The 18,567-nt window shown below is 38.5% G+C and overlaps 1 protein-coding gene across 5 annotated transcripts in view; it reads right to left on the bottom strand.

The window, feature by feature from the left end:
• The window catches only part of daam2 (dishevelled associated activator of morphogenesis 2), a 120,094-nt gene that overhangs the window by 38,152 nt on the left and 63,375 nt on the right, over positions 1-18,567 (bottom strand). For all 5 annotated transcript variants that reach the window (XM_067454954.1, XM_067454953.1, XM_067454956.1 and 2 more), the window contains exons 4-5: positions 13,051-13,125; positions 9,742-9,836 (exon numbers count right to left, since the gene is read on the bottom strand). In XM_067454954.1, coding sequence (XP_067311055.1) covers positions 9,742-9,836; positions 13,051-13,125 — 170 coding nt within the window. The remainder of the gene's footprint in view (positions 1-9,741; positions 9,837-13,050; positions 13,126-18,567) is intronic.

Here is an 18,567-nt window from a genome sequence, read left to right as displayed (position 1 = left end):
TGTATTTCCTGCAACCGTAATCAAACCTTAGCAGACGTGGCTCACCTGGTTATGGCTGAGCGATTGGGCGACCTGTAATCTTGAGCGATGTACACATGAGATCATAGCTGGCCCACAGTGGCTTGGCTTTTCCTCGCTTCTACTGCCTGGATTAGCCCCTTATCTAATTTCCACATCAGATCTGTGTTCATGGACCGTTTCATGGTTAAGCCGTATTTTGATACTCCAGCTTTCTTACAGGAGCGTGTCATAAATGTATTTGTCACCTTATAGCAGAACCAATGTACTTCCAAGTTTTTTTGTTTTGTTGTATTGTTACTTAAAGTATTAAATAAATAAATATGGTATATGTATAGGCAATTTTTAGTACCATGGTATCATGATCCGATACAGCTACTGCCCCACAGAACTGTCACTTCTTTAAGAGGGTCATTTTAAAGGTACATTATGGCTCTCTAGAGTCAGAAGTGATGTTTGGATTTACATTAATCTCGCATACATCAATAGTTAATGAAACAGTGATTCTCTCAGATCTCATTCAAGCACAAAAGAACGCTTTCATTTTTTTACACAAAACTATTGATGATGCCATTGCAGTTTCTTTGTTCTTGTACATGCTTCTTGTTTTAAATTTCATATGAACTTTTATTTATATTATTCCAATGTGGAAAGTATTCTCTTCTGAACTGAAACTTATATTCAGCCAAGAAACTCACATTCCGGAACAGGTTTTGAATTATACATCCATGGTGGCAGGCACGCTGCTTACATAAAAAAAAAAAAACATGTCTGGGCGCTAAGTCTTAAGAAGTCTGATCTGTTCTGAGGCTTTTACTTGAATTATCTGTCAACTTTTGTGGAACAGTATCTTTGCCTAACAAAAAAAAATCGTATTTATTTACTGAGGTGGTGTTTTCGGATTCCTTTAAGAGCGAGAGTTCCAGTTCCACATCTGATAATCCCATTATAAACCCCTAAACACAGTCTTCATGACCCTGCGTCATCATTGGCTTTTCCTTCTGCTGTGGAGGTGCAGATGGCAGTGAAGCAGGACTTACTGCTTTCAAGGTTGTCAGCAACACTAGTACCACACAATAGCTGTCTGCAGGGCTTGACATTAACTTTTTTGCTCACCAGACTCTGTGGCTAATGGTTTTCCAAAATTACAAGCCACTCAGCATTTTCACTGGCCACAATGTTGATATCGATGCCATCGGGGAATTCGATGCCATTGGGGAAAACTGCCAACAGTTTCATAAAGATATTTGTAATATGATCTCGTAATTTGTCAGCAGGTTTATTAGGCTGCTGTCACTTTAAGACCTGATGCACAGATCCATTATACGGTTACACATGCGTTTTCTGAACTGTTGACGTTCACTTAGAACTGACTGTGTTTAAGTGACTACTCACCAAGATTTGTTTGTAACTTAATTTAGTGTGTATTTGACTGTTTAAGCGCAATAAGCAGTGAAAAATAATTAACTTTAGAACTAAGAGGCAGCTTTATGTGTGCGCACTGCGTGAATCGGCAGGAATTTGTAAAATTATGCACAGTACATGCAATCCCATGCTGATATTTAAGCCCTGTAACACCAACAATATTCATCCAGAGCAAATGAAGCGAGTGAGTGAAGGGAGGAGTGTGTGTGTGTGTAACTCAATGTCAGAGATGAGAGAGATAGAAAGCGCAGCTGGTATTGTGTCTATTCTGTGGAAAATTTGCATTGGAAGTGTTTCAGATATTTTAGTATCGATATGTATAAATAAATTAAAAATATATATATTTAATTTTGACAACACTAAATTGCACTTAGTTTCTTATTTCAGATGCCTTTTTAAACGACAACGACTAAAAAAATCTATAGATTAGATATAAAATTCAACCCACCAAAGTGGCTTTAGTGGGAGTGACTGAGTTAATGTCAAGCCCTGGCTGCCTGGTCTTCAAGAACAAACAAACATCTTTTAGGCCGTAGAAAGTTTCAGCTGGAACAACTACACTGGGACACTACAAATCACTACAAAAATCTTCTTATACATACACAAGCCGTTTCGACACATGGTCCAGGTGTATCACCGGTACCCCTTGACTATTGAAGGTTATAGCACATGTGTTCCCCCTATTTTTTCAACTCTTAGACTGGAAAGATGTCACATGAAACACTAGATCTGGTTGTTTAAAAGGTTAAAGCTATTCAGGGTGATTTAACTGGTCTTAAAAAGCAATTGTAAAGACTTTAGTGATCATTTGGGAAAGTCATAACATGAGCAGTAAAATGAAGCCAGCTGAGCTTTGATAAAGAGCTGTCTGATCTGTTCACAGTCACACTAGACTAAACGTGAACAAAATCATGCACGTGTGCAGTATTGCGTATCAGTTACCCCTGACCAGGCAGGAAAGAGCAGCTGGGAGTGTGTAAATCACGCTGGAAGCCGAGCATGTGGGGGGCACAGGTGGGGTAGCACATTGTCCCATTAAGCCACGGCCAACACAAGCAATGCCTGAAGCTACCTCTCCTGCACTTTACTCTATTTTCCTTTAGTCACTGACGCTCACTGGATCGAGCTACTACACTTTGCACAGCACAGGGAGAAAAACACAAACCCGTCCAAATGCTTAAAGCATTCGGGGTACAATTTCCATGAAGGCATTTGACAGACAAATGTGAAAACAAAAAGGTTGAGGTCATATCAGTATTTTGAAGCTTAATAGGGGGAAGTAGATGGCTGTTATTGAGACCCTATTGACAATTCATCCTTATAATAATAGGGCAGCTTTGTCCAAACATTGGGGAAAACATTCCTTAAACAAAAGATGGACATACTTTCCAGTGACCTAAACTGAACCGCAGCGTGTTTGTCTACTTTGAGTAAGAGTGCATCATATTTTCCATGTCGAAACAAATGAGAAGATTTTAATCATTCCCTTAAAGCCACATAAAGAACTACCTCAGTAATTCAGAAGGTCAATAAACATGTTGCCTCCATCTCTCTCACTGGCTTGACACATGTACTCTTGCCGATCGGAGCCCATCGTTGTGCTGGCGAGCGGTTGCTCGGGAGGATGTTGTGAAACCTCTCTCGCTTTGGAGTGACATTTTGTGTGGGCAGCAGTGTGAAGACAGACGCCATGTGTCGTGGCTGCACAGTTTATATTAAAAATACCAAATTAAGAAAGGCTTGGCATCTGCACGCCCTTCCAGAATGTGGACTAAAAAAAAAGAAGGTGGAGCACATGAAACCTGAAGACAGTATCCAAAAAAGGAGGACCGCTACCCACTTAGCCACTCTAGATGAGGAAAGTGTTCTACCACCAGAAAATGAACAACCAAATGTAATATTTTAAATGCAGCTTTTGGCTACATCCCAATTTGGATACTATCTATACTATATGAAATATGAGGATTAGTCTGCTCTAAATCGAATTACTGTTAATTTGAAAAGGGTGCCTGGATGATATACTATTTCTGGGGTATTTATAGCGTTTGTATATATGCACACTTTTTGGTTTAAATTTGCAGACAACGCAAGAAGATGAAATTAGAAGCTGCCAGTGTTTTAATGCATGAACCATTTATGAATGCATTCAATTAGATGGTAATGCTTACATGCAAAGATGTGTGATGATGTATGATGGCACTTTTTCAACATTATTAACTATATACATAATGGTCTTACTACATATTTAGCTCAACATGCAAGTATGTCATTCCACAAAGTAGTACACACCAGACTTAGTTACTAAGATAGAAATACTCTCCTATCCCTCTATTCAAATTGGCTAACCACAGATTCCTCCATATACCACAGTGATCACACACACACACACACACACACACACACACACACACACACACACACACACACACACACACACACACACACACACACACACACACACAATAAGCAGGTTCTCCCCGCTCAACGCACCCACTGAGAAAACTGTTGAAAGTGTCCTAGTTATTGGGCACCAGCCACCATAGTCAAATATTTGCCTGGAGCCAGAGCGCCTGAGATCGAAGCAAATTTAACCCTCTGGTACTATCTGTGTGGTGGTCAAAAGTAACATAATAGTTTTTAAAAAATATTTTAATGAAATTAATGTACTATATTTTAGTTTATTAACGTTTTTTATTTAATGTTTTGTATTTATAGGGGATTTTAATGCTACTAAATTATATTTATGCAGTAGCTATAATCTATTTAATAATTTTTTGAGCACAGACCTGAAAATTAAATGTCTATTAACATACTTAAGCACTATTCGCATGGAATTAGTATTATCTAGGGACCTCTGTGATTTAGAAATTACTCCCCCACATCTGAGTTTTGCGTGGCGCATTCACACGGGATAAGCAAAGCCTGTGATTTTACTCGAATTTACTGACTTTTCCCGGATATGATGTCAAGACTTCGTTATATAGCCGTATGAAATTATAAATAGGCATCGGATTATTTTACAGTAGCCTAATAAATAAACAATTTCGTTCAGTTAGATAACGGACGCCATGAACTGAGCTCAGACCAGCGGCAGGAGTCAGATTTCATTTATCACGAGTGAGAAGTTAACAATATACGGCAGAAGATTCAGTTTCAAAACTAAATGTAAAAGCGCCTATTTAAACAAGCTTGTCATTGTACTGTACTGTTCTGTTTTTCATTAAGAACAGCATTGATGTTAATATTAAACACACCATTCAATCAGATTAATCCCAAATTGATACTCATTCTAAAGTGAAAGTATAATCCGTGCGGGTGCGGCTGCACGGGAATTCATAACGGTGCACATTATGAATGCAGACTTTATTCTTCGTGAAAGATAAAGATAGAAATGCTCACAGAAAGAAAAAAAGCTTGCAAAAATGATATACAATCCGCCTAATCCTGGCCAAATCACAGAGATGTTGTGGTGCAGTACCAAAATATTTCAAAAATCCAAGCTTGCACATTTTGTTAAAACTGCAATGACAGACATGGGTGTAAGATAATATACTTAACTTCAATTAATTTTTGAGTCACCAGTTCTTAAGAATGCACAGGCAACAGTGAGCGACTCAAGCTTGTTGATGTTGATGTTTTATTCCCAATGTATCAACTACTGCCATCAGGGAAGCATTATAAAGTACCACTATGTAAAAGCAAACTTTATACTTTATTTTATCTATTAATATTTTAAATAGTAAGATGTAGTAATTGTTGGGAATCAAAAATGGCCAAACAGCACCAAAGGGTTAAAAGTGATGGCTAATCTTAATTATAAATACTCTAAGATTTTTATGCACATGACACTAAGGATGTCCGACTTCGTCAGTCAGAGATAACTAAAAATAACATTAAAGAGGTGTGTGAACTCTCAAGTACGATGTCAGACACTATAATATGCTCTGGCCCCCTCCCTTTTTACCGGAGTGATGAGTTGGTAGTAGACTCGCCTCATTAAATGTCTTGCTGTCTAAGTGGTGTGCGCAGGGTTTATAGACGTTTTTTGGGCAGACCTGACCTGTTGAAAAGAGATGGTCTCCAACCTTCCTGGAGTGGTGCCTTCCTCTTTCTGTCTAAGAATATGCCACATAGTATTAAAGTTGTTACTTTTCTAACTGGAGCCCAGGTCAGGAAGCAGACATACTGACTAAAACGACTCTCTGCTAGCCACCTCAAGTCACAGAAGTAACATAAATCTCAGTACACAGAGACAATTTCACCTGGATATCATCACATAGAGACTGTGTCTGTTCCCCAAAATAGTAAATACAAAAAACTCCCGATCCCATTTAAGGGTAATATTTCAAGTGATGCCCAACAAATTAATAACATAATACAGATAAACAAATTATAAAACCTGGCTTGCTGGATCTCTTTCTACAAAAGCACTTTTTGTAAATGATATGATCACAGATCATAAAAACTAGATGTGCTGTGTTTGACAGAAACCTGGCTAAACCAGATTGTCAAATTACTTTAAATGAGTCTATGCCCCAAGATTACCGTTATAAACACGAGCTGCATCTGAAAAGCATTTCTCAGAGGTCTAGTTTCAAGTATAATTCTTTTAAATTGATGGTGCTTTATATAAGAATTTGCTTATATATACTTATATAGACTATCAAAGAATTTGCTGATTTTTTATCCAAGTTAGTCCTGGCTACAGATAAAGTCTTAATTGTAAGTGACACTCTCATTGCTGTAATCATACTTTACATTACTGTGCTGTCAGAGCCAAAGCATCACGATGGCGCATTTATTTTCCTGCTTCCAGTGCTAACAAGGGGTGGCAGATTGTTTGCACTGAATAATGAATGGTTCTTTTGTCTCAGTAGGCTAACCGTCAAAGATTGCAATTGTATAGAGGAACACTGCTGGATCATTAATCAATTATAAACGGAGACATCGGAATAGTATAAACATGTATAAGCACAGACACTGACATGTTTTTTTCCTCCTTGTGTTGATGCATTTCTATGTAAAAAGGGTTTGAATTTATGGTCACACTCTCACTGTTAACTACTGTTAACACTGTTTTAATAGATAGTAAGGTAGTTAAGTTTAGGTTTTGGATATCTTAAGGCATGTATAATATGATCATTCAGAATGCAGCTTTAAGAAAACTAATACCTTTAGTGTACATTTGAGAAACACTGCCATTAAATACTCTGTTCACCTACAGACCTGCCCAAATTAGGTATTAAATAAGGGCTAAAAAATAATAAATCAGTGTAAATAAGAAAATCGAAGTCATAAATCTTAAGTTGTGTTCCAAATTCGAGCTTGACATCTCAGAAAATGACCTTTCAATAGGAATTTGTTTGGGTGCAGTCCCAAAAGTTTCCACTATATCACTCCAATTAATTTACAATGCATCCATTTTTGACCATGAACAATACAAGTTTGACCATTTTTTTTCAGGACCATTTAACCTTTTCAAATCAAAATCTACTTATAAATACATCATGCGTTAATGATCCAAAAATCTCTCAGTGTGGAAACCAAATTATACTCAAAAGAGACGTGCACACACTTTGATAAGATTGAAAACATTTCATAAGATCTGTGAGGAGAGTGTGTAGTAACATTGTACTAGAACGTTTTTTGACAAAAATAACCAGCTGTACAGTGTTAACAATTGTAACCTTTTTCAACCTGTGAGCGTTCAACTCTCTTTACTGCTGTGGGTTTCTTAACATCAGATTGTTGTAAAAGATCTGTTTTTCAAAAGGCTGTAATTACTCTTCATAGAAAAGTAGTGGGCAGTGTGTGCACCGCTTTCTTTACCGGCTAGTTACTGTATGACTGCTGTGGATGTTACATCATCTAATTGTGGCAGTGGTTGGATTTTTAATAGTCTAAAATGAGTCTCAAAGCAATAACTCGTCTGATAATAAATCTTCAACTGCAAAAATAGCATTACTGGAATAAAAATCACACAGAACGTATGAAAGGAAGTTGTGCTAGATTTAAAAAGCACTCAGGCTGGCTTGTAAACCCTTTTCTGGTCCATCAGAACACCACAGCTAATGTTTGGAAGAATGTGCTGAGTTGGAAGTTTTGTGAATTTACTTTTTTCTTTAGAGCATTGTAGGTATTCAACACATTTCACTACACTAAATTGGATATTTAATATTTTAATTTCCTTCTTCTCATTTAATGTAATCCCTGCACTGGCATTAAGGAGGTGCAATAAAGACCTTAAAACCTCAAAGCATCCATTAGCGGATTACATCCAAGGCATGGCTCGCTGCTCTCAATGAACTCATGATACAGGATCATAAATTCATGAACTATTTATAGTCAAATAAGTTTTAAATCACTTTTAAATCAGTTTTTTAAACCAAGACCAAAAAATAAACCATCCAGCATTAAACAAAATGGACAGAACTGCCCACAAAATATAGACATGGTCCAGATGATCCCTCATAAATGGCAATGTGAGAGCGGTGACTCTTGAGAAAACTCAACAGCACGTCCCTGTAGTGTGAAGCAGAGCAAGCAAAGAGCCATGGAGCAAATGTTAATGAGAGACACCTGCACAACACAGCTCTACACAGATATAAAGAGGAGGAACGAGGAGGACCAGACCTCGGACATTTTAATGGGTTAGTTTGCCCCAAAATGAAAATTCTCTCATCAATTACTCTTGCCATAAGACTTTTGTTCATCTTCTGTGTGGCAACTGATGTGTGAGTTGATGAATGTTTGATGAATATGAATAAGCCTAAAGTCAATCAGTTCATGATATAAAGTGATGAAGTCTCTATTAATTTTACGATCGCTTAACGAACCGCCAAAGTGGTAGTTTCGTAGGCTGCCAATGGAGGGACAGAAAGTTCTCGGATTTCATCAAAAATATCTTCATTTGTGTTCTGAAGAGGAACAAAAGTCTTACGGGTTTGGAACGACATGAGGGTGAGGAATAAATGACAGAATTTCTATTACCGGGTGAACTAACCCTTTAAGTTTGGTTTATTATGTTATAGGCGGCAGTCGGCAGAAAAGCCACTTCCGCTTTTTCCGCTTTGTTTGCTTTATTTTACCATAGAACGTTTCCCGGTTCTACTTCCTTCTTCCCTGAAATGAACTTTGTTTAAAGTCCCGTTCAAGCCACCCTTCATGTCTAGACAACAGAGTCCAATATGACTGGCAGCTCAGACGTCTTGCTTTGTGACTCAGAGAAGCAGATCTGTTTCTGTTTGCCTGCAGTGATGAAAGAGACTCCAGACTGCTGGTCTAATATGAAACTTCTAAGGACAGCAATGCAATATGTGAACAACATAAATAATCTTCAAGGGTTAAAAATAATGTGCTTTTATTTAAGGATTCTGACAGGGTTTTTTATGTACAAAAGGGCCCAGTACAGAAGATTGGAGCAGTCAGTAGTTGTTTCCATCCAAAAGTTGCGAATTTAATTTGTGCGCAAAATTGGAATATTACATAAAACATCTGCAAATAATTTACATCCAGTGAATCGAAGGAAACAAAATAAGAAAAGTCACTTCCTGATAAAAAAAGTAGGAGAAGCCACTGTATAATTTTCATATTTAATAATAAATTATTTGCACCTCAGAGTGCGTAGACGAAACGTAATAAACTCGGTCATGTTATCTTGCATTCGGACGCGGATGCTTCTGTTTGGGAACGCAGTCACGTCAGACAGTTCTAGGAAGGAAATTATACCAAAGCACTTTGATGACAGTCTTTGCACAGGCATTTCAGAACAAATAAAAAGACTGTGATCGGTCCACTGGTTAGTCCGGTTATACCATCCCATTTTTGATGCACTTTAAGGAATTTATTTGGTAAAAGTGTTTTCCATTGTAGTTTATGTGCATATTCAAATGAGCGTATACGTTTTTATGTGCATTTTTTTTTTTTTTGAATTTATGCACATATTGCGTTTTCCATCCAGTTGTTTTTTATGCAATATGCTAAAATATCCCTAGTGTTTAAGCTGAATGAATGTTACACAGCAATTGAGTGTGTTCAAACATAGTGATCGGCCCATGTCAGACAGTCACAGACGAGGAGGGATGCAGTGAAGTTCACGCCCACTCTAATCCTCACAGATGGTAGGTACCCTGAGGCTTCTTGATCCGTGGATCCCACATAATCCAAGCCTAAGTTAGTTGCCATGAAAAACTGCCTGCTGAGAGCAGCACTCTTTATTCAAGGTATTTACTCCTGACTCCTTCAACCGGAAAGCAGAATTATGAATTAACATAATGAGAAGTATCATCGTTCTCTTACCTCATTGGCTGAGTGCGGAGGGCTGTCTTTAGATCCTCTACCACCTTGTTTCTCATTTCCATTTCCTCTTCATCAAAGGCAAAAAGTGTCTGCATCTGAAATATAGGTGATTTTGCCAAACTGTTAATGTTACTAAAAAAATTATAGCAGTTCAGGCATGCTTCAAAAAAAGCTTCAAACCCAGTCCAGTCTAACAGCAACTCTATTTTAGCATGGTAATCACATGGTTAGAACACATACATGAACACTGTTCGAATACCCAGATGTACAGCTCTGGAAAATTGGGTTATTAAGATAACAATCAATTAATTAAGCTTAGTTTAAGCTCTCATAGTTCAAGTTCTCAAGATCTCGTAAACTTTAATTCGAGAAATCTGTGAATCATCGTTTGCCTGGTCTTGGTAAGTCTTTTTAAGTATGTTTAACACCATTTGATTTACTGTTTAAGTGATATCCGTTCTGATCTATGACAGTAACTTTTTCATATTGAACGCAGAGGGAAAGCTCAGTTGCCCTATTGCATGAGAGCGCATGAGTCTTAACAGTGTTTTATGAATGGCTGCGGGGAGCGAGTGTAATTTCAATGTGTGGACTCAGCACTACCAAAATGAGCTCATCTAATAACTAACAGCTATCAGATTCATCCCACAATTCAACTGCACTCATCCACACACAATGGTGCAAAGTTAGACAGGATCTATCAAGATTCAAGTACAGAGAAACAGAGAGAGCATTCTCTGACTCCATTTCCCTTATTTGCTAAATATATAAATTGTGACTTAACATATAATGTATACCAATAAAAACATTCTCTAATTATTTTTACTGATGTCCATGACAGGCATTTCATTTCCAATCATTAGTCAGTCTTTTTCCATCATCGTAATACATAAGATAATTGTTTAATTACAGTTAATTATAGTTAATTACAGTTATAATTATTAATGTTTTTACAGTATATGCTGCATCATATGACTATGATATACATAACTATGTCCCAACCTAACTTACAACAATAATTCACCAGACATTCTTTTATGGTCAAACATGCCACATGGCTCCTTTCTCTGCAAATGAGGCTAATTATCAACAGGCTGTTTGCCAACTGTCCCGTGCAAACTGACCCATGCAAAAACAAAGACAATGTGTGCAAATAAACAATGCTAACAAATTACTCAAAGTGCTTTTGTTGTGTTTTACACAAACACTGATCAGGCATAACATTATGACCAGGTGAAGGGAATAACAGTGATTATTTCTTCATCGCGGCTCCTGTTAGTGGGTGCGATATATTAGGCAGCAAGTGAACATTTTGTCCTCAATGATGATGTGTTAGAAGCAGGAAAATGGGCAAATGTAAGGATTTGAGTAAGTTTAACATGGGCCAAATTGTGATGGCTAGATGACTGGGTCAGAGCATCTCCAGAACTGCAGCTCTTGTGGGCTGTTCCTGGTCTGCAGTGGTCAGTATCTATCAAAAGTGCTCCAAGGGAGGAACAGTGGAGAACCGGCCACAGGGTCATGGGCGGCCAAGGCTTATTGATGCACGTGCTGGAGCTCAAATTGCTCAAGTAGTCAATGCTGGTTATAATAGAAAGGTGTCAGAATACACAGTACATCACGGTTTGTAGTGTATGGGGCGGCATAACCGCTGACCAGTCAGGGTGCCCATGCTGACCCCTGACCCCGCCGAACGAGCCAACAGTGGACATGTGAGCATCAGAACTGGACCACAGCACAACGGAATAAGGTGACCTGGTCTGATGAATCACGTTTTCTTTTACATCATGAGGATGGCTAGGTGTGTGTGTGTGGCTTACCTGGGGAACACATGGCCCCAGGATGCACTATGGGAAGAAGGCGAGCCGGCGGAGACAGTGTGATGCTTTGGCCAATGTTCTGCTGGGAAACCTTGGGTCCTCCATCCATGTGGATGTTACTTTGACACGCTCCACCTACCTAAGCATTGCTGAGACCATGTTCAGCCTTTCATGGAAACGGTATTCTGGTGGCTGTGGCTCTTCCAGCAGGATAATGCTCCTGACACAAAGCACAAATGCTTCAGGAATGGTTTGAGGAGCACAACAACGAGTTTGAAGCGTTGACTTGGCCTCCAAATTCCCCAGATCTCAATCCAATCGAGCATCTGTGGGATGTGCTGAACAAACAAGTCCGATCCATGGAGGCCCCCCCTCGCAACTTACAGGTCTGAAAGGATCTGCTGCTAACATCTTGGTGCCAGATACCACAGCACACCTTCAGGGGTCTAGTGGAGTCCATGCCTCGACGGGTCAGGGCTGTTTCGGGAGCAAAAGGGGGACCAACACAATATTATGCCTGATCGGTGTATATAGGCCTATCTGAACCATTAATCTTAATAGTTGTTATTTGGCTAAAAGAGCTTTTTACATTGTTTTTTCTTTTAAAGCATTTTTTTTATTGCTAAAGCATTTAAGATGACAATAATTAAGACAATTTGTATTCCACATTTTAACTCCAAACCCAGCTGGGAGTTCACTGTTAGAGAAGAGATTATTTTCTGAAACCAAGACGATAAACAACAAACATCTGCAAAATCAGTAGACCTGGAAATAATGCGTGGCAGCTTACATCTGCAAGGCTGCTTAATAACATATATTACACTGCTATAAAGAACACTAAGATGATTGCATTTTGGCAGTCTATTTTGCTAGAATCCACTGAAAAAATAGCAGTCTTAGGTGATGGTCGCAAACAGTCAACACAGTGTTTTTGCAGTGGTGGAACATTCTTGGCAGATTTCTCAGACATAATTTGGGTTTCCAAATTCTTTACACTAATTCAAATGGATAACTTGTGGGCTTGTGAGTCTTTTTGGCCATTTTAGTTAAAAGAACCCAATCATTGTGTTCCATGTTGAATGAGGAACAATCAGTAGAAAATTTTGACTAATTGCATTATTTTGTGAATTATTCATGTAATTAAGACCGCAAAACTCGGGTACTATATATGCCCAACACGAGACAAATGCCAGACAAATTCCCAGCAGCAGATCAGAATCACTTAAATCATTAAACTCGTCAAACTCAATGAAATCAGATGAAGCTTTGACTGCAGTGTGTCCAACCAAAACACACACTGTGTGCAGACAAAATGCTCACATTTTAGAAGCTAATCGTCATGTTATTCCACATGAACCTTAAACCATTAGAACTTGATTCAGGATAAGTCCCTCTCACCTTAACTGGTGTCAAAATCAGGTTTTATCACAAAGGCTGCAAATGTTTTTGTGCATGTAAGAAATGCAAAGGTAACAGGGTAAATACTTACAGCTGCCATGGAGTTGATGCGGTCTATGTAGTAATCAGGCCAACTGGTAGCAAGCTTGTTGGGGTCCTCTTGCTCCTAAAAGAAGAACACCAGATTCCACATTGTATTAATTATCGAACTACAGGGGAAGGGAAAAAAATCCCCCCTCAGAGGATGCTCATGTCAATATATAAATATTAACCAAGCCATGACAACTGAAATTGTTTATTGCCAAACAAGTGACTAGATCAGTGTTTACATAGCAGACTGAAAAACTGTAATGAAATGGAGTCGTGGTTCTTTGGAGACTGGGGTCTGGGATTAGTTTTAGTTTTCTTCTGACTTCTTTGTGCATGACGTTCTGGTTGTTTTTTAGTTCAAATATTTTAGTTTTAACCACGACAGATTGTATCATACAGCTCAGGTTCTAATATAAGGGTTAATCTAAGTCCATCTTATCTTGGTAAATGTTTATCAGGTAATATAATTGCTAGGCTGAACATGAACTGACTTTGCCTTGCTAAGTGTGGCTTGTCTTCTGTGATGGTTGGCTGCAAAAGTATTCTTTTTAAATTCAATTTTCCTGTGCTGTTTGTTTATTTCTTCCAGGAGTTTTACCTTTTAACCTTTTACACGGAATGTGATTTCTTGTTCAAAAGAGGGACATGATATGCCTAAAATGGCAATTAAATATTTGAAGAACAGAGTGTTGTGTACTACACAAGCCAGACACAACACCAGCAAACGAGGATGTATAACTTTAAGCAACTCGCTTCTTTCCTCTCAGCGGTAAGTGTTCAACATCAGAGCGAAACAATGCTGGAACGCAGCACAACCACTTGGCCTGGAGCTCGATCCCGTGTTGTGTTTTTCCGATTTGTACCGAGATGTCAGCTGCAGCCAAACTGATTGTGACAACCAGATTATACAGTTTAATGAGTTTTCACATTCTTCACCCCTCGATTTCTTACCACTCACAGTCTTAATCATGCCACGTTCCTTGAACATTTACACTGACCAGCTCAAGAGGGTTATTAGAACAGCCTAATTTCCCTCTCTAGTACAAATAAAAGCCATAGAGAGATGGGGCATACTTGGCTTAAGGTCAGCACAGTAGTGAACTGCCCCTCCTGTGTGTCAATATTTGCACTATCAATGAAAAGGAGCAATAGAGGAGGTTACGATAATAAACATTATCTTTGCCAGCAGATTCCCAGTACGGGTCAAACACAGTTTAGAGAAGAAACCCAAATACAAAGTCTAGAAAGATTTTCTTTTGTTTTGTTAATCGGCACACAACCAGCATCACTGGAATTTGTTTCCACACAGTGTTCCATTGCGATAATGAATACGTTTGGCTGCCTTTCCTCAAGAAGCTCATTCTCTAAGTGTAAAATTCAATCCCACCATGACCGGGGTGACCTCTGGGTTTGTGCGTCTGCTGTCATGTTTCTCCAACTCTCCGATTTCTGTGGTTTTGTTTGAACACTGTGCACTCACGAGTGTTTATGGAGATTTGGAGCATTTCTGGCTGAACTCACAGACTTCTTTGAGGGTCCAGCTGTCAAAATGTGAATATGATGACACAGTAATCCAAAAAGGAAACAGATACATGTTTGTGAAGGGTGTGCAATCTGCAACCATATCCACAAACAACTGGCATGCTGTTTACAAATCATCACTCTCGAAAGTGTTGAATCTGTGCCAAATTGTCATGTAAAAGAAATCTCAAAGTTTTTAGCTTTTTTTTATCTGTTCTTGGGTGTCTGTTATACTGCCAAACTGAATGTAAACCTGAAATCTCTGTATAAATTGGAAAGTTGGGTTGTGATGCCGGCAATTAGAAATAAAGAACAAATACTTCTATAGATATACTTCTATAGTTAGTGCATTGGATCTAAAAGGATTTTTAAATTAGGCGCCACATTATTCAATGTGTTGACGTGATTTCCCCTGAAACAGCTCCAGCTGTTAGCAGCTCCTCCCCTTTTGTGAAACGGCCAATAGCGTTTGGTTAATAATATCACAGTTTGACTAGAGCCTTTCTGTTTGGTAAAGCCAGTTTCCTCTAACCGTTTATCATCATAATCTCCTGCATATCGTTTAAAATGGCCAACTCGCGCATATGATCCGTGCTCCGCTCTCATGTCTCTAGTCAACGGCTCTGGTCTAGATTGTGTGTGTGCTGAAGCATGAAACTAACGTCAAACCAGACTTAATTTGCCTCAACTGAAAGCATATTTACACTGAATCGTTTCCTATCACATATATAGTGTGCTATGTGCTGTTCACCATGTAGAAATGAGTAAATGTGTTAAAAACTGACGAATTTCAGCCGCAACTTCAGCAGCGTAGGGGGCGGGCTTTAGATCCTAGAGAGCATTTGATTGGACAGGAGATTTAATGAGAGAGTGAAGTCTGTGATGATGTCAAATCCTGTGATTAATTTTAACGGAAGTGAGAGACTAAGTTTTGAATGCTTATATCTTCTAAATGCAAATTTTGTCATAGTTTTGGAACACACCCACTTATTCATAGCTTTAAAAACTATGCTTTTAAAAAAGTTTTAGCTTTAAAAACTTTTTAACTACATTTGTGCAGTAAAATACTTCTACTTCAAAGTAGATCTGCCATGCTTTAGTGGAGGATTTCTGTCACCTGGTGGAAAACAAACATGACATGAAATGACCACTATAACCAGATGAAGGCTGCAGAGGACCACTCATTGGCACGTAAGCCACAGAAACTCCACAAATACACAAGTTTTGATTGAGTATTTAATATAACAATTTATATTATGATACATTTTAGCTATTTTATTGTACTGAAGTAGGTATAGCAAGAGTAGAAAAAGTCACAAAGTCTCATGTCATTTAAATGAAAGGAAGACCTAAATAAAATAATAACCCCAGATTTTACAGTGGATGGGAAAACTGTCTTGAATTGCTCCAACATCATATTATGTAAACTGCATTTATGACAAAGAACTACACAGCTGCCAATATATAATCTATCAATAAATTGACACACGCTGTCCTGTGCTTCTGTGCTGCTGTGGATTGAAGAACACAGGGAAAAACACAGGTTAAAACATGAAAGAGCCGAAGCCTGCCACCGTTTCATATGCGTTTTTAAGGGGACTGAGACGATCATGAATTAGTGTACATTTTTGTGTACACATTTTCAGGGGGCTGGTGTGGGGATTTAGCCGGTCTAAAGCCCTCCTAAAATGGGCCTAGTGACGCCCCTGGCACTCAAGTCCCTTTATTAGTGTGGAAATAACCTCCAAGTCTGGTGGAAAAAAAATTACAGGATATTGAATTTTTATAGATTGCATAATCAGGATGGTATCCTCAAGTTAGAAAAGATTATGCAAGTTTGAGAACAATGCAAACACATGTTTAACCTTTAAACTTTTATTGGCATGCCAAGGATATTAGCTATATTATATGATGGAGGATCTGTTCCTTATTATCACAGAAGAGTGACAGCTCAGGGCAGGAGCTCAAAAAGATGTAGAGATGAAATGGACACTTGATAATGCGTTCCTTAGAAACCTTATGCAGTATTATCTGTTCTAGCCTACATATAATAAAATACAATAACAGAGGATGTAAAAAAAATCCCCACATATCCCTGTTAAAACAGATGGCTTTTGTGGTGTAGATAAATTAAACAAAGATAAGTCATATCAGAATTTTAGCATGTTTAATGTAAGAATTATAACCTATGCATTGCCCCAGAAAACTAAAGTGCAACATTTCAAAGAATTATTATTATTTATTTTATTTTTTACAAAAAAAGTGAAATAACTAACTGCCTAAGCTAAGTGTGAACTCACCCTTAGTTGAAGCGTGCATTGATTTAGTTACAGCACTGTTTGGATAGCAGTCTGCATGGCAATTCTTGACATGGGAATATTTTCCCACTCTTCTTTGCAAAAACATTCCAGATCTGGTAAATTGCGAGGACATTTCCTGTGCACTGTCCTCTTTAGATGCCCCACAGATGTTATATCGGTTCTAGGATTCATATCTGGACTCTAACAGGGCCATCCCAAAATCTTTCTTTGCTGATGCCGTTCTTTTGTTGATCATTGTCATGCTGAAAGGGGAAAGTTCATGTTCAGCTTTCTAGCAGACACCAGAATGTTCTGTGCACAAATCGACTAGTACTTGGAGCTATTCATGATCCCCTCTATCTCCACTAAAGCCCCTGTTCCAGCTGAAGAAATGAGCAAAAGTTCTGATATGATTTATCATTTTTCACATCGCAAAAAACTGCTGGGGGTGTTTAAACTTTTTATATCCACCAAGTAAGGGTAAACAGTGGAGGTAGAAAATGTATCGATTCAATGTTCAGCATATTATTAAATTCTGTATCCTTCATTAATAAGACGATCGCAGATTTCCATACACATCTGATTTCATACAGATGTGTATGGAAAACCAGAACAAGCTGAGCAATGGGGATTATAACTCAACTTAAATTGCATTCTATGCCTTGTGTAAAGAGTACCTTAAAACCATACTTGAGTAAAATACTAAAGTAACTTGTAATGGAGTCATATTCACTGTAAGAAATCTGTACTTTTACTCAAGTATGGTAAAAACGGTCTGATGGTTTCCGGGTTCTATGAAGCAAGTCCCTCAAAAATACGCAATGGGCTCAGATTGGCCAGCTGTGTTCTGATTCGCTAACCGCCTAGTTCACGTGTTTGATGATTGATAAGTTATCCCGGGCTTTGGGCGGAGCGCCGCCATCACGTTTTCAACACTGAGAGGGAGTCGGAGCCTGCTGGATTTACAACACAAGATCATCCACTTCACCGTAATGTGACATTACGTGAGGGAACAGGGTCTAAAATGTTGTGTTAATTGATCTGTAAAGTTATCATGGGCTATGGGCGTCCGCACCGTTATATTACAACACTGACGGAACCTGCTGGATTTACAACACAAGATCATCCACTTCTTCTGATATAGGGTGAATTCAAGGTGATTGGGACACTTTTTGGCATTGAGATGACTTGGGAAAAGAGTCCTAATCCCCCTAAATTCACCTTATGTGACATTACGTGAGGGAACAGGGTCGAAAATTATTGTGTTAGTTGATCGGTAAAGTTATCACGGGCTGTGGGTCTCTGGCTCAGCGCCAGTCAACGCGATAAAAGCAGATTTACATTTTTGAATTTGGCAGTTGATTGCTGATCGTACGCTCCAGGGACCAGCCTAGAATGTGATCGTACGTGTCAAAGGGTTAACAAACTGGTTTGCAGAGCCAAACAGCATTGTCATATGTTTACTTCCTTGCTAAAAACGTACAATTAACAATACGAACTATCACAGGAAAACACGTAGACGAAAAATAAATCATACTTACAGGCTATGGCCCGTAAACAGCTTCTGTTTTTAAAGTTGGAACTGCTCCATCTTTCAAGATAAGCTGTTGTGCGAATCCTGCATTGAATTTGCGACGATTATGAGCTTTCCTCCGTAAAATGTGCAGCATAGAGAGCAAGATTTAAATTTTAACCAT

The sequence above is a fragment of the Pseudorasbora parva genome, chromosome 10, assembly GCF_024679245.1.
Source record: "Pseudorasbora parva isolate DD20220531a chromosome 10, ASM2467924v1, whole genome shotgun sequence".
Classification (NCBI taxonomy): domain Eukaryota; kingdom Metazoa; phylum Chordata; class Actinopteri; order Cypriniformes; family Gobionidae; genus Pseudorasbora; species Pseudorasbora parva.
Note: the sequence above shows the minus strand (reverse complement) of the source record. Positions and strands in the feature narration are given on the sequence as shown.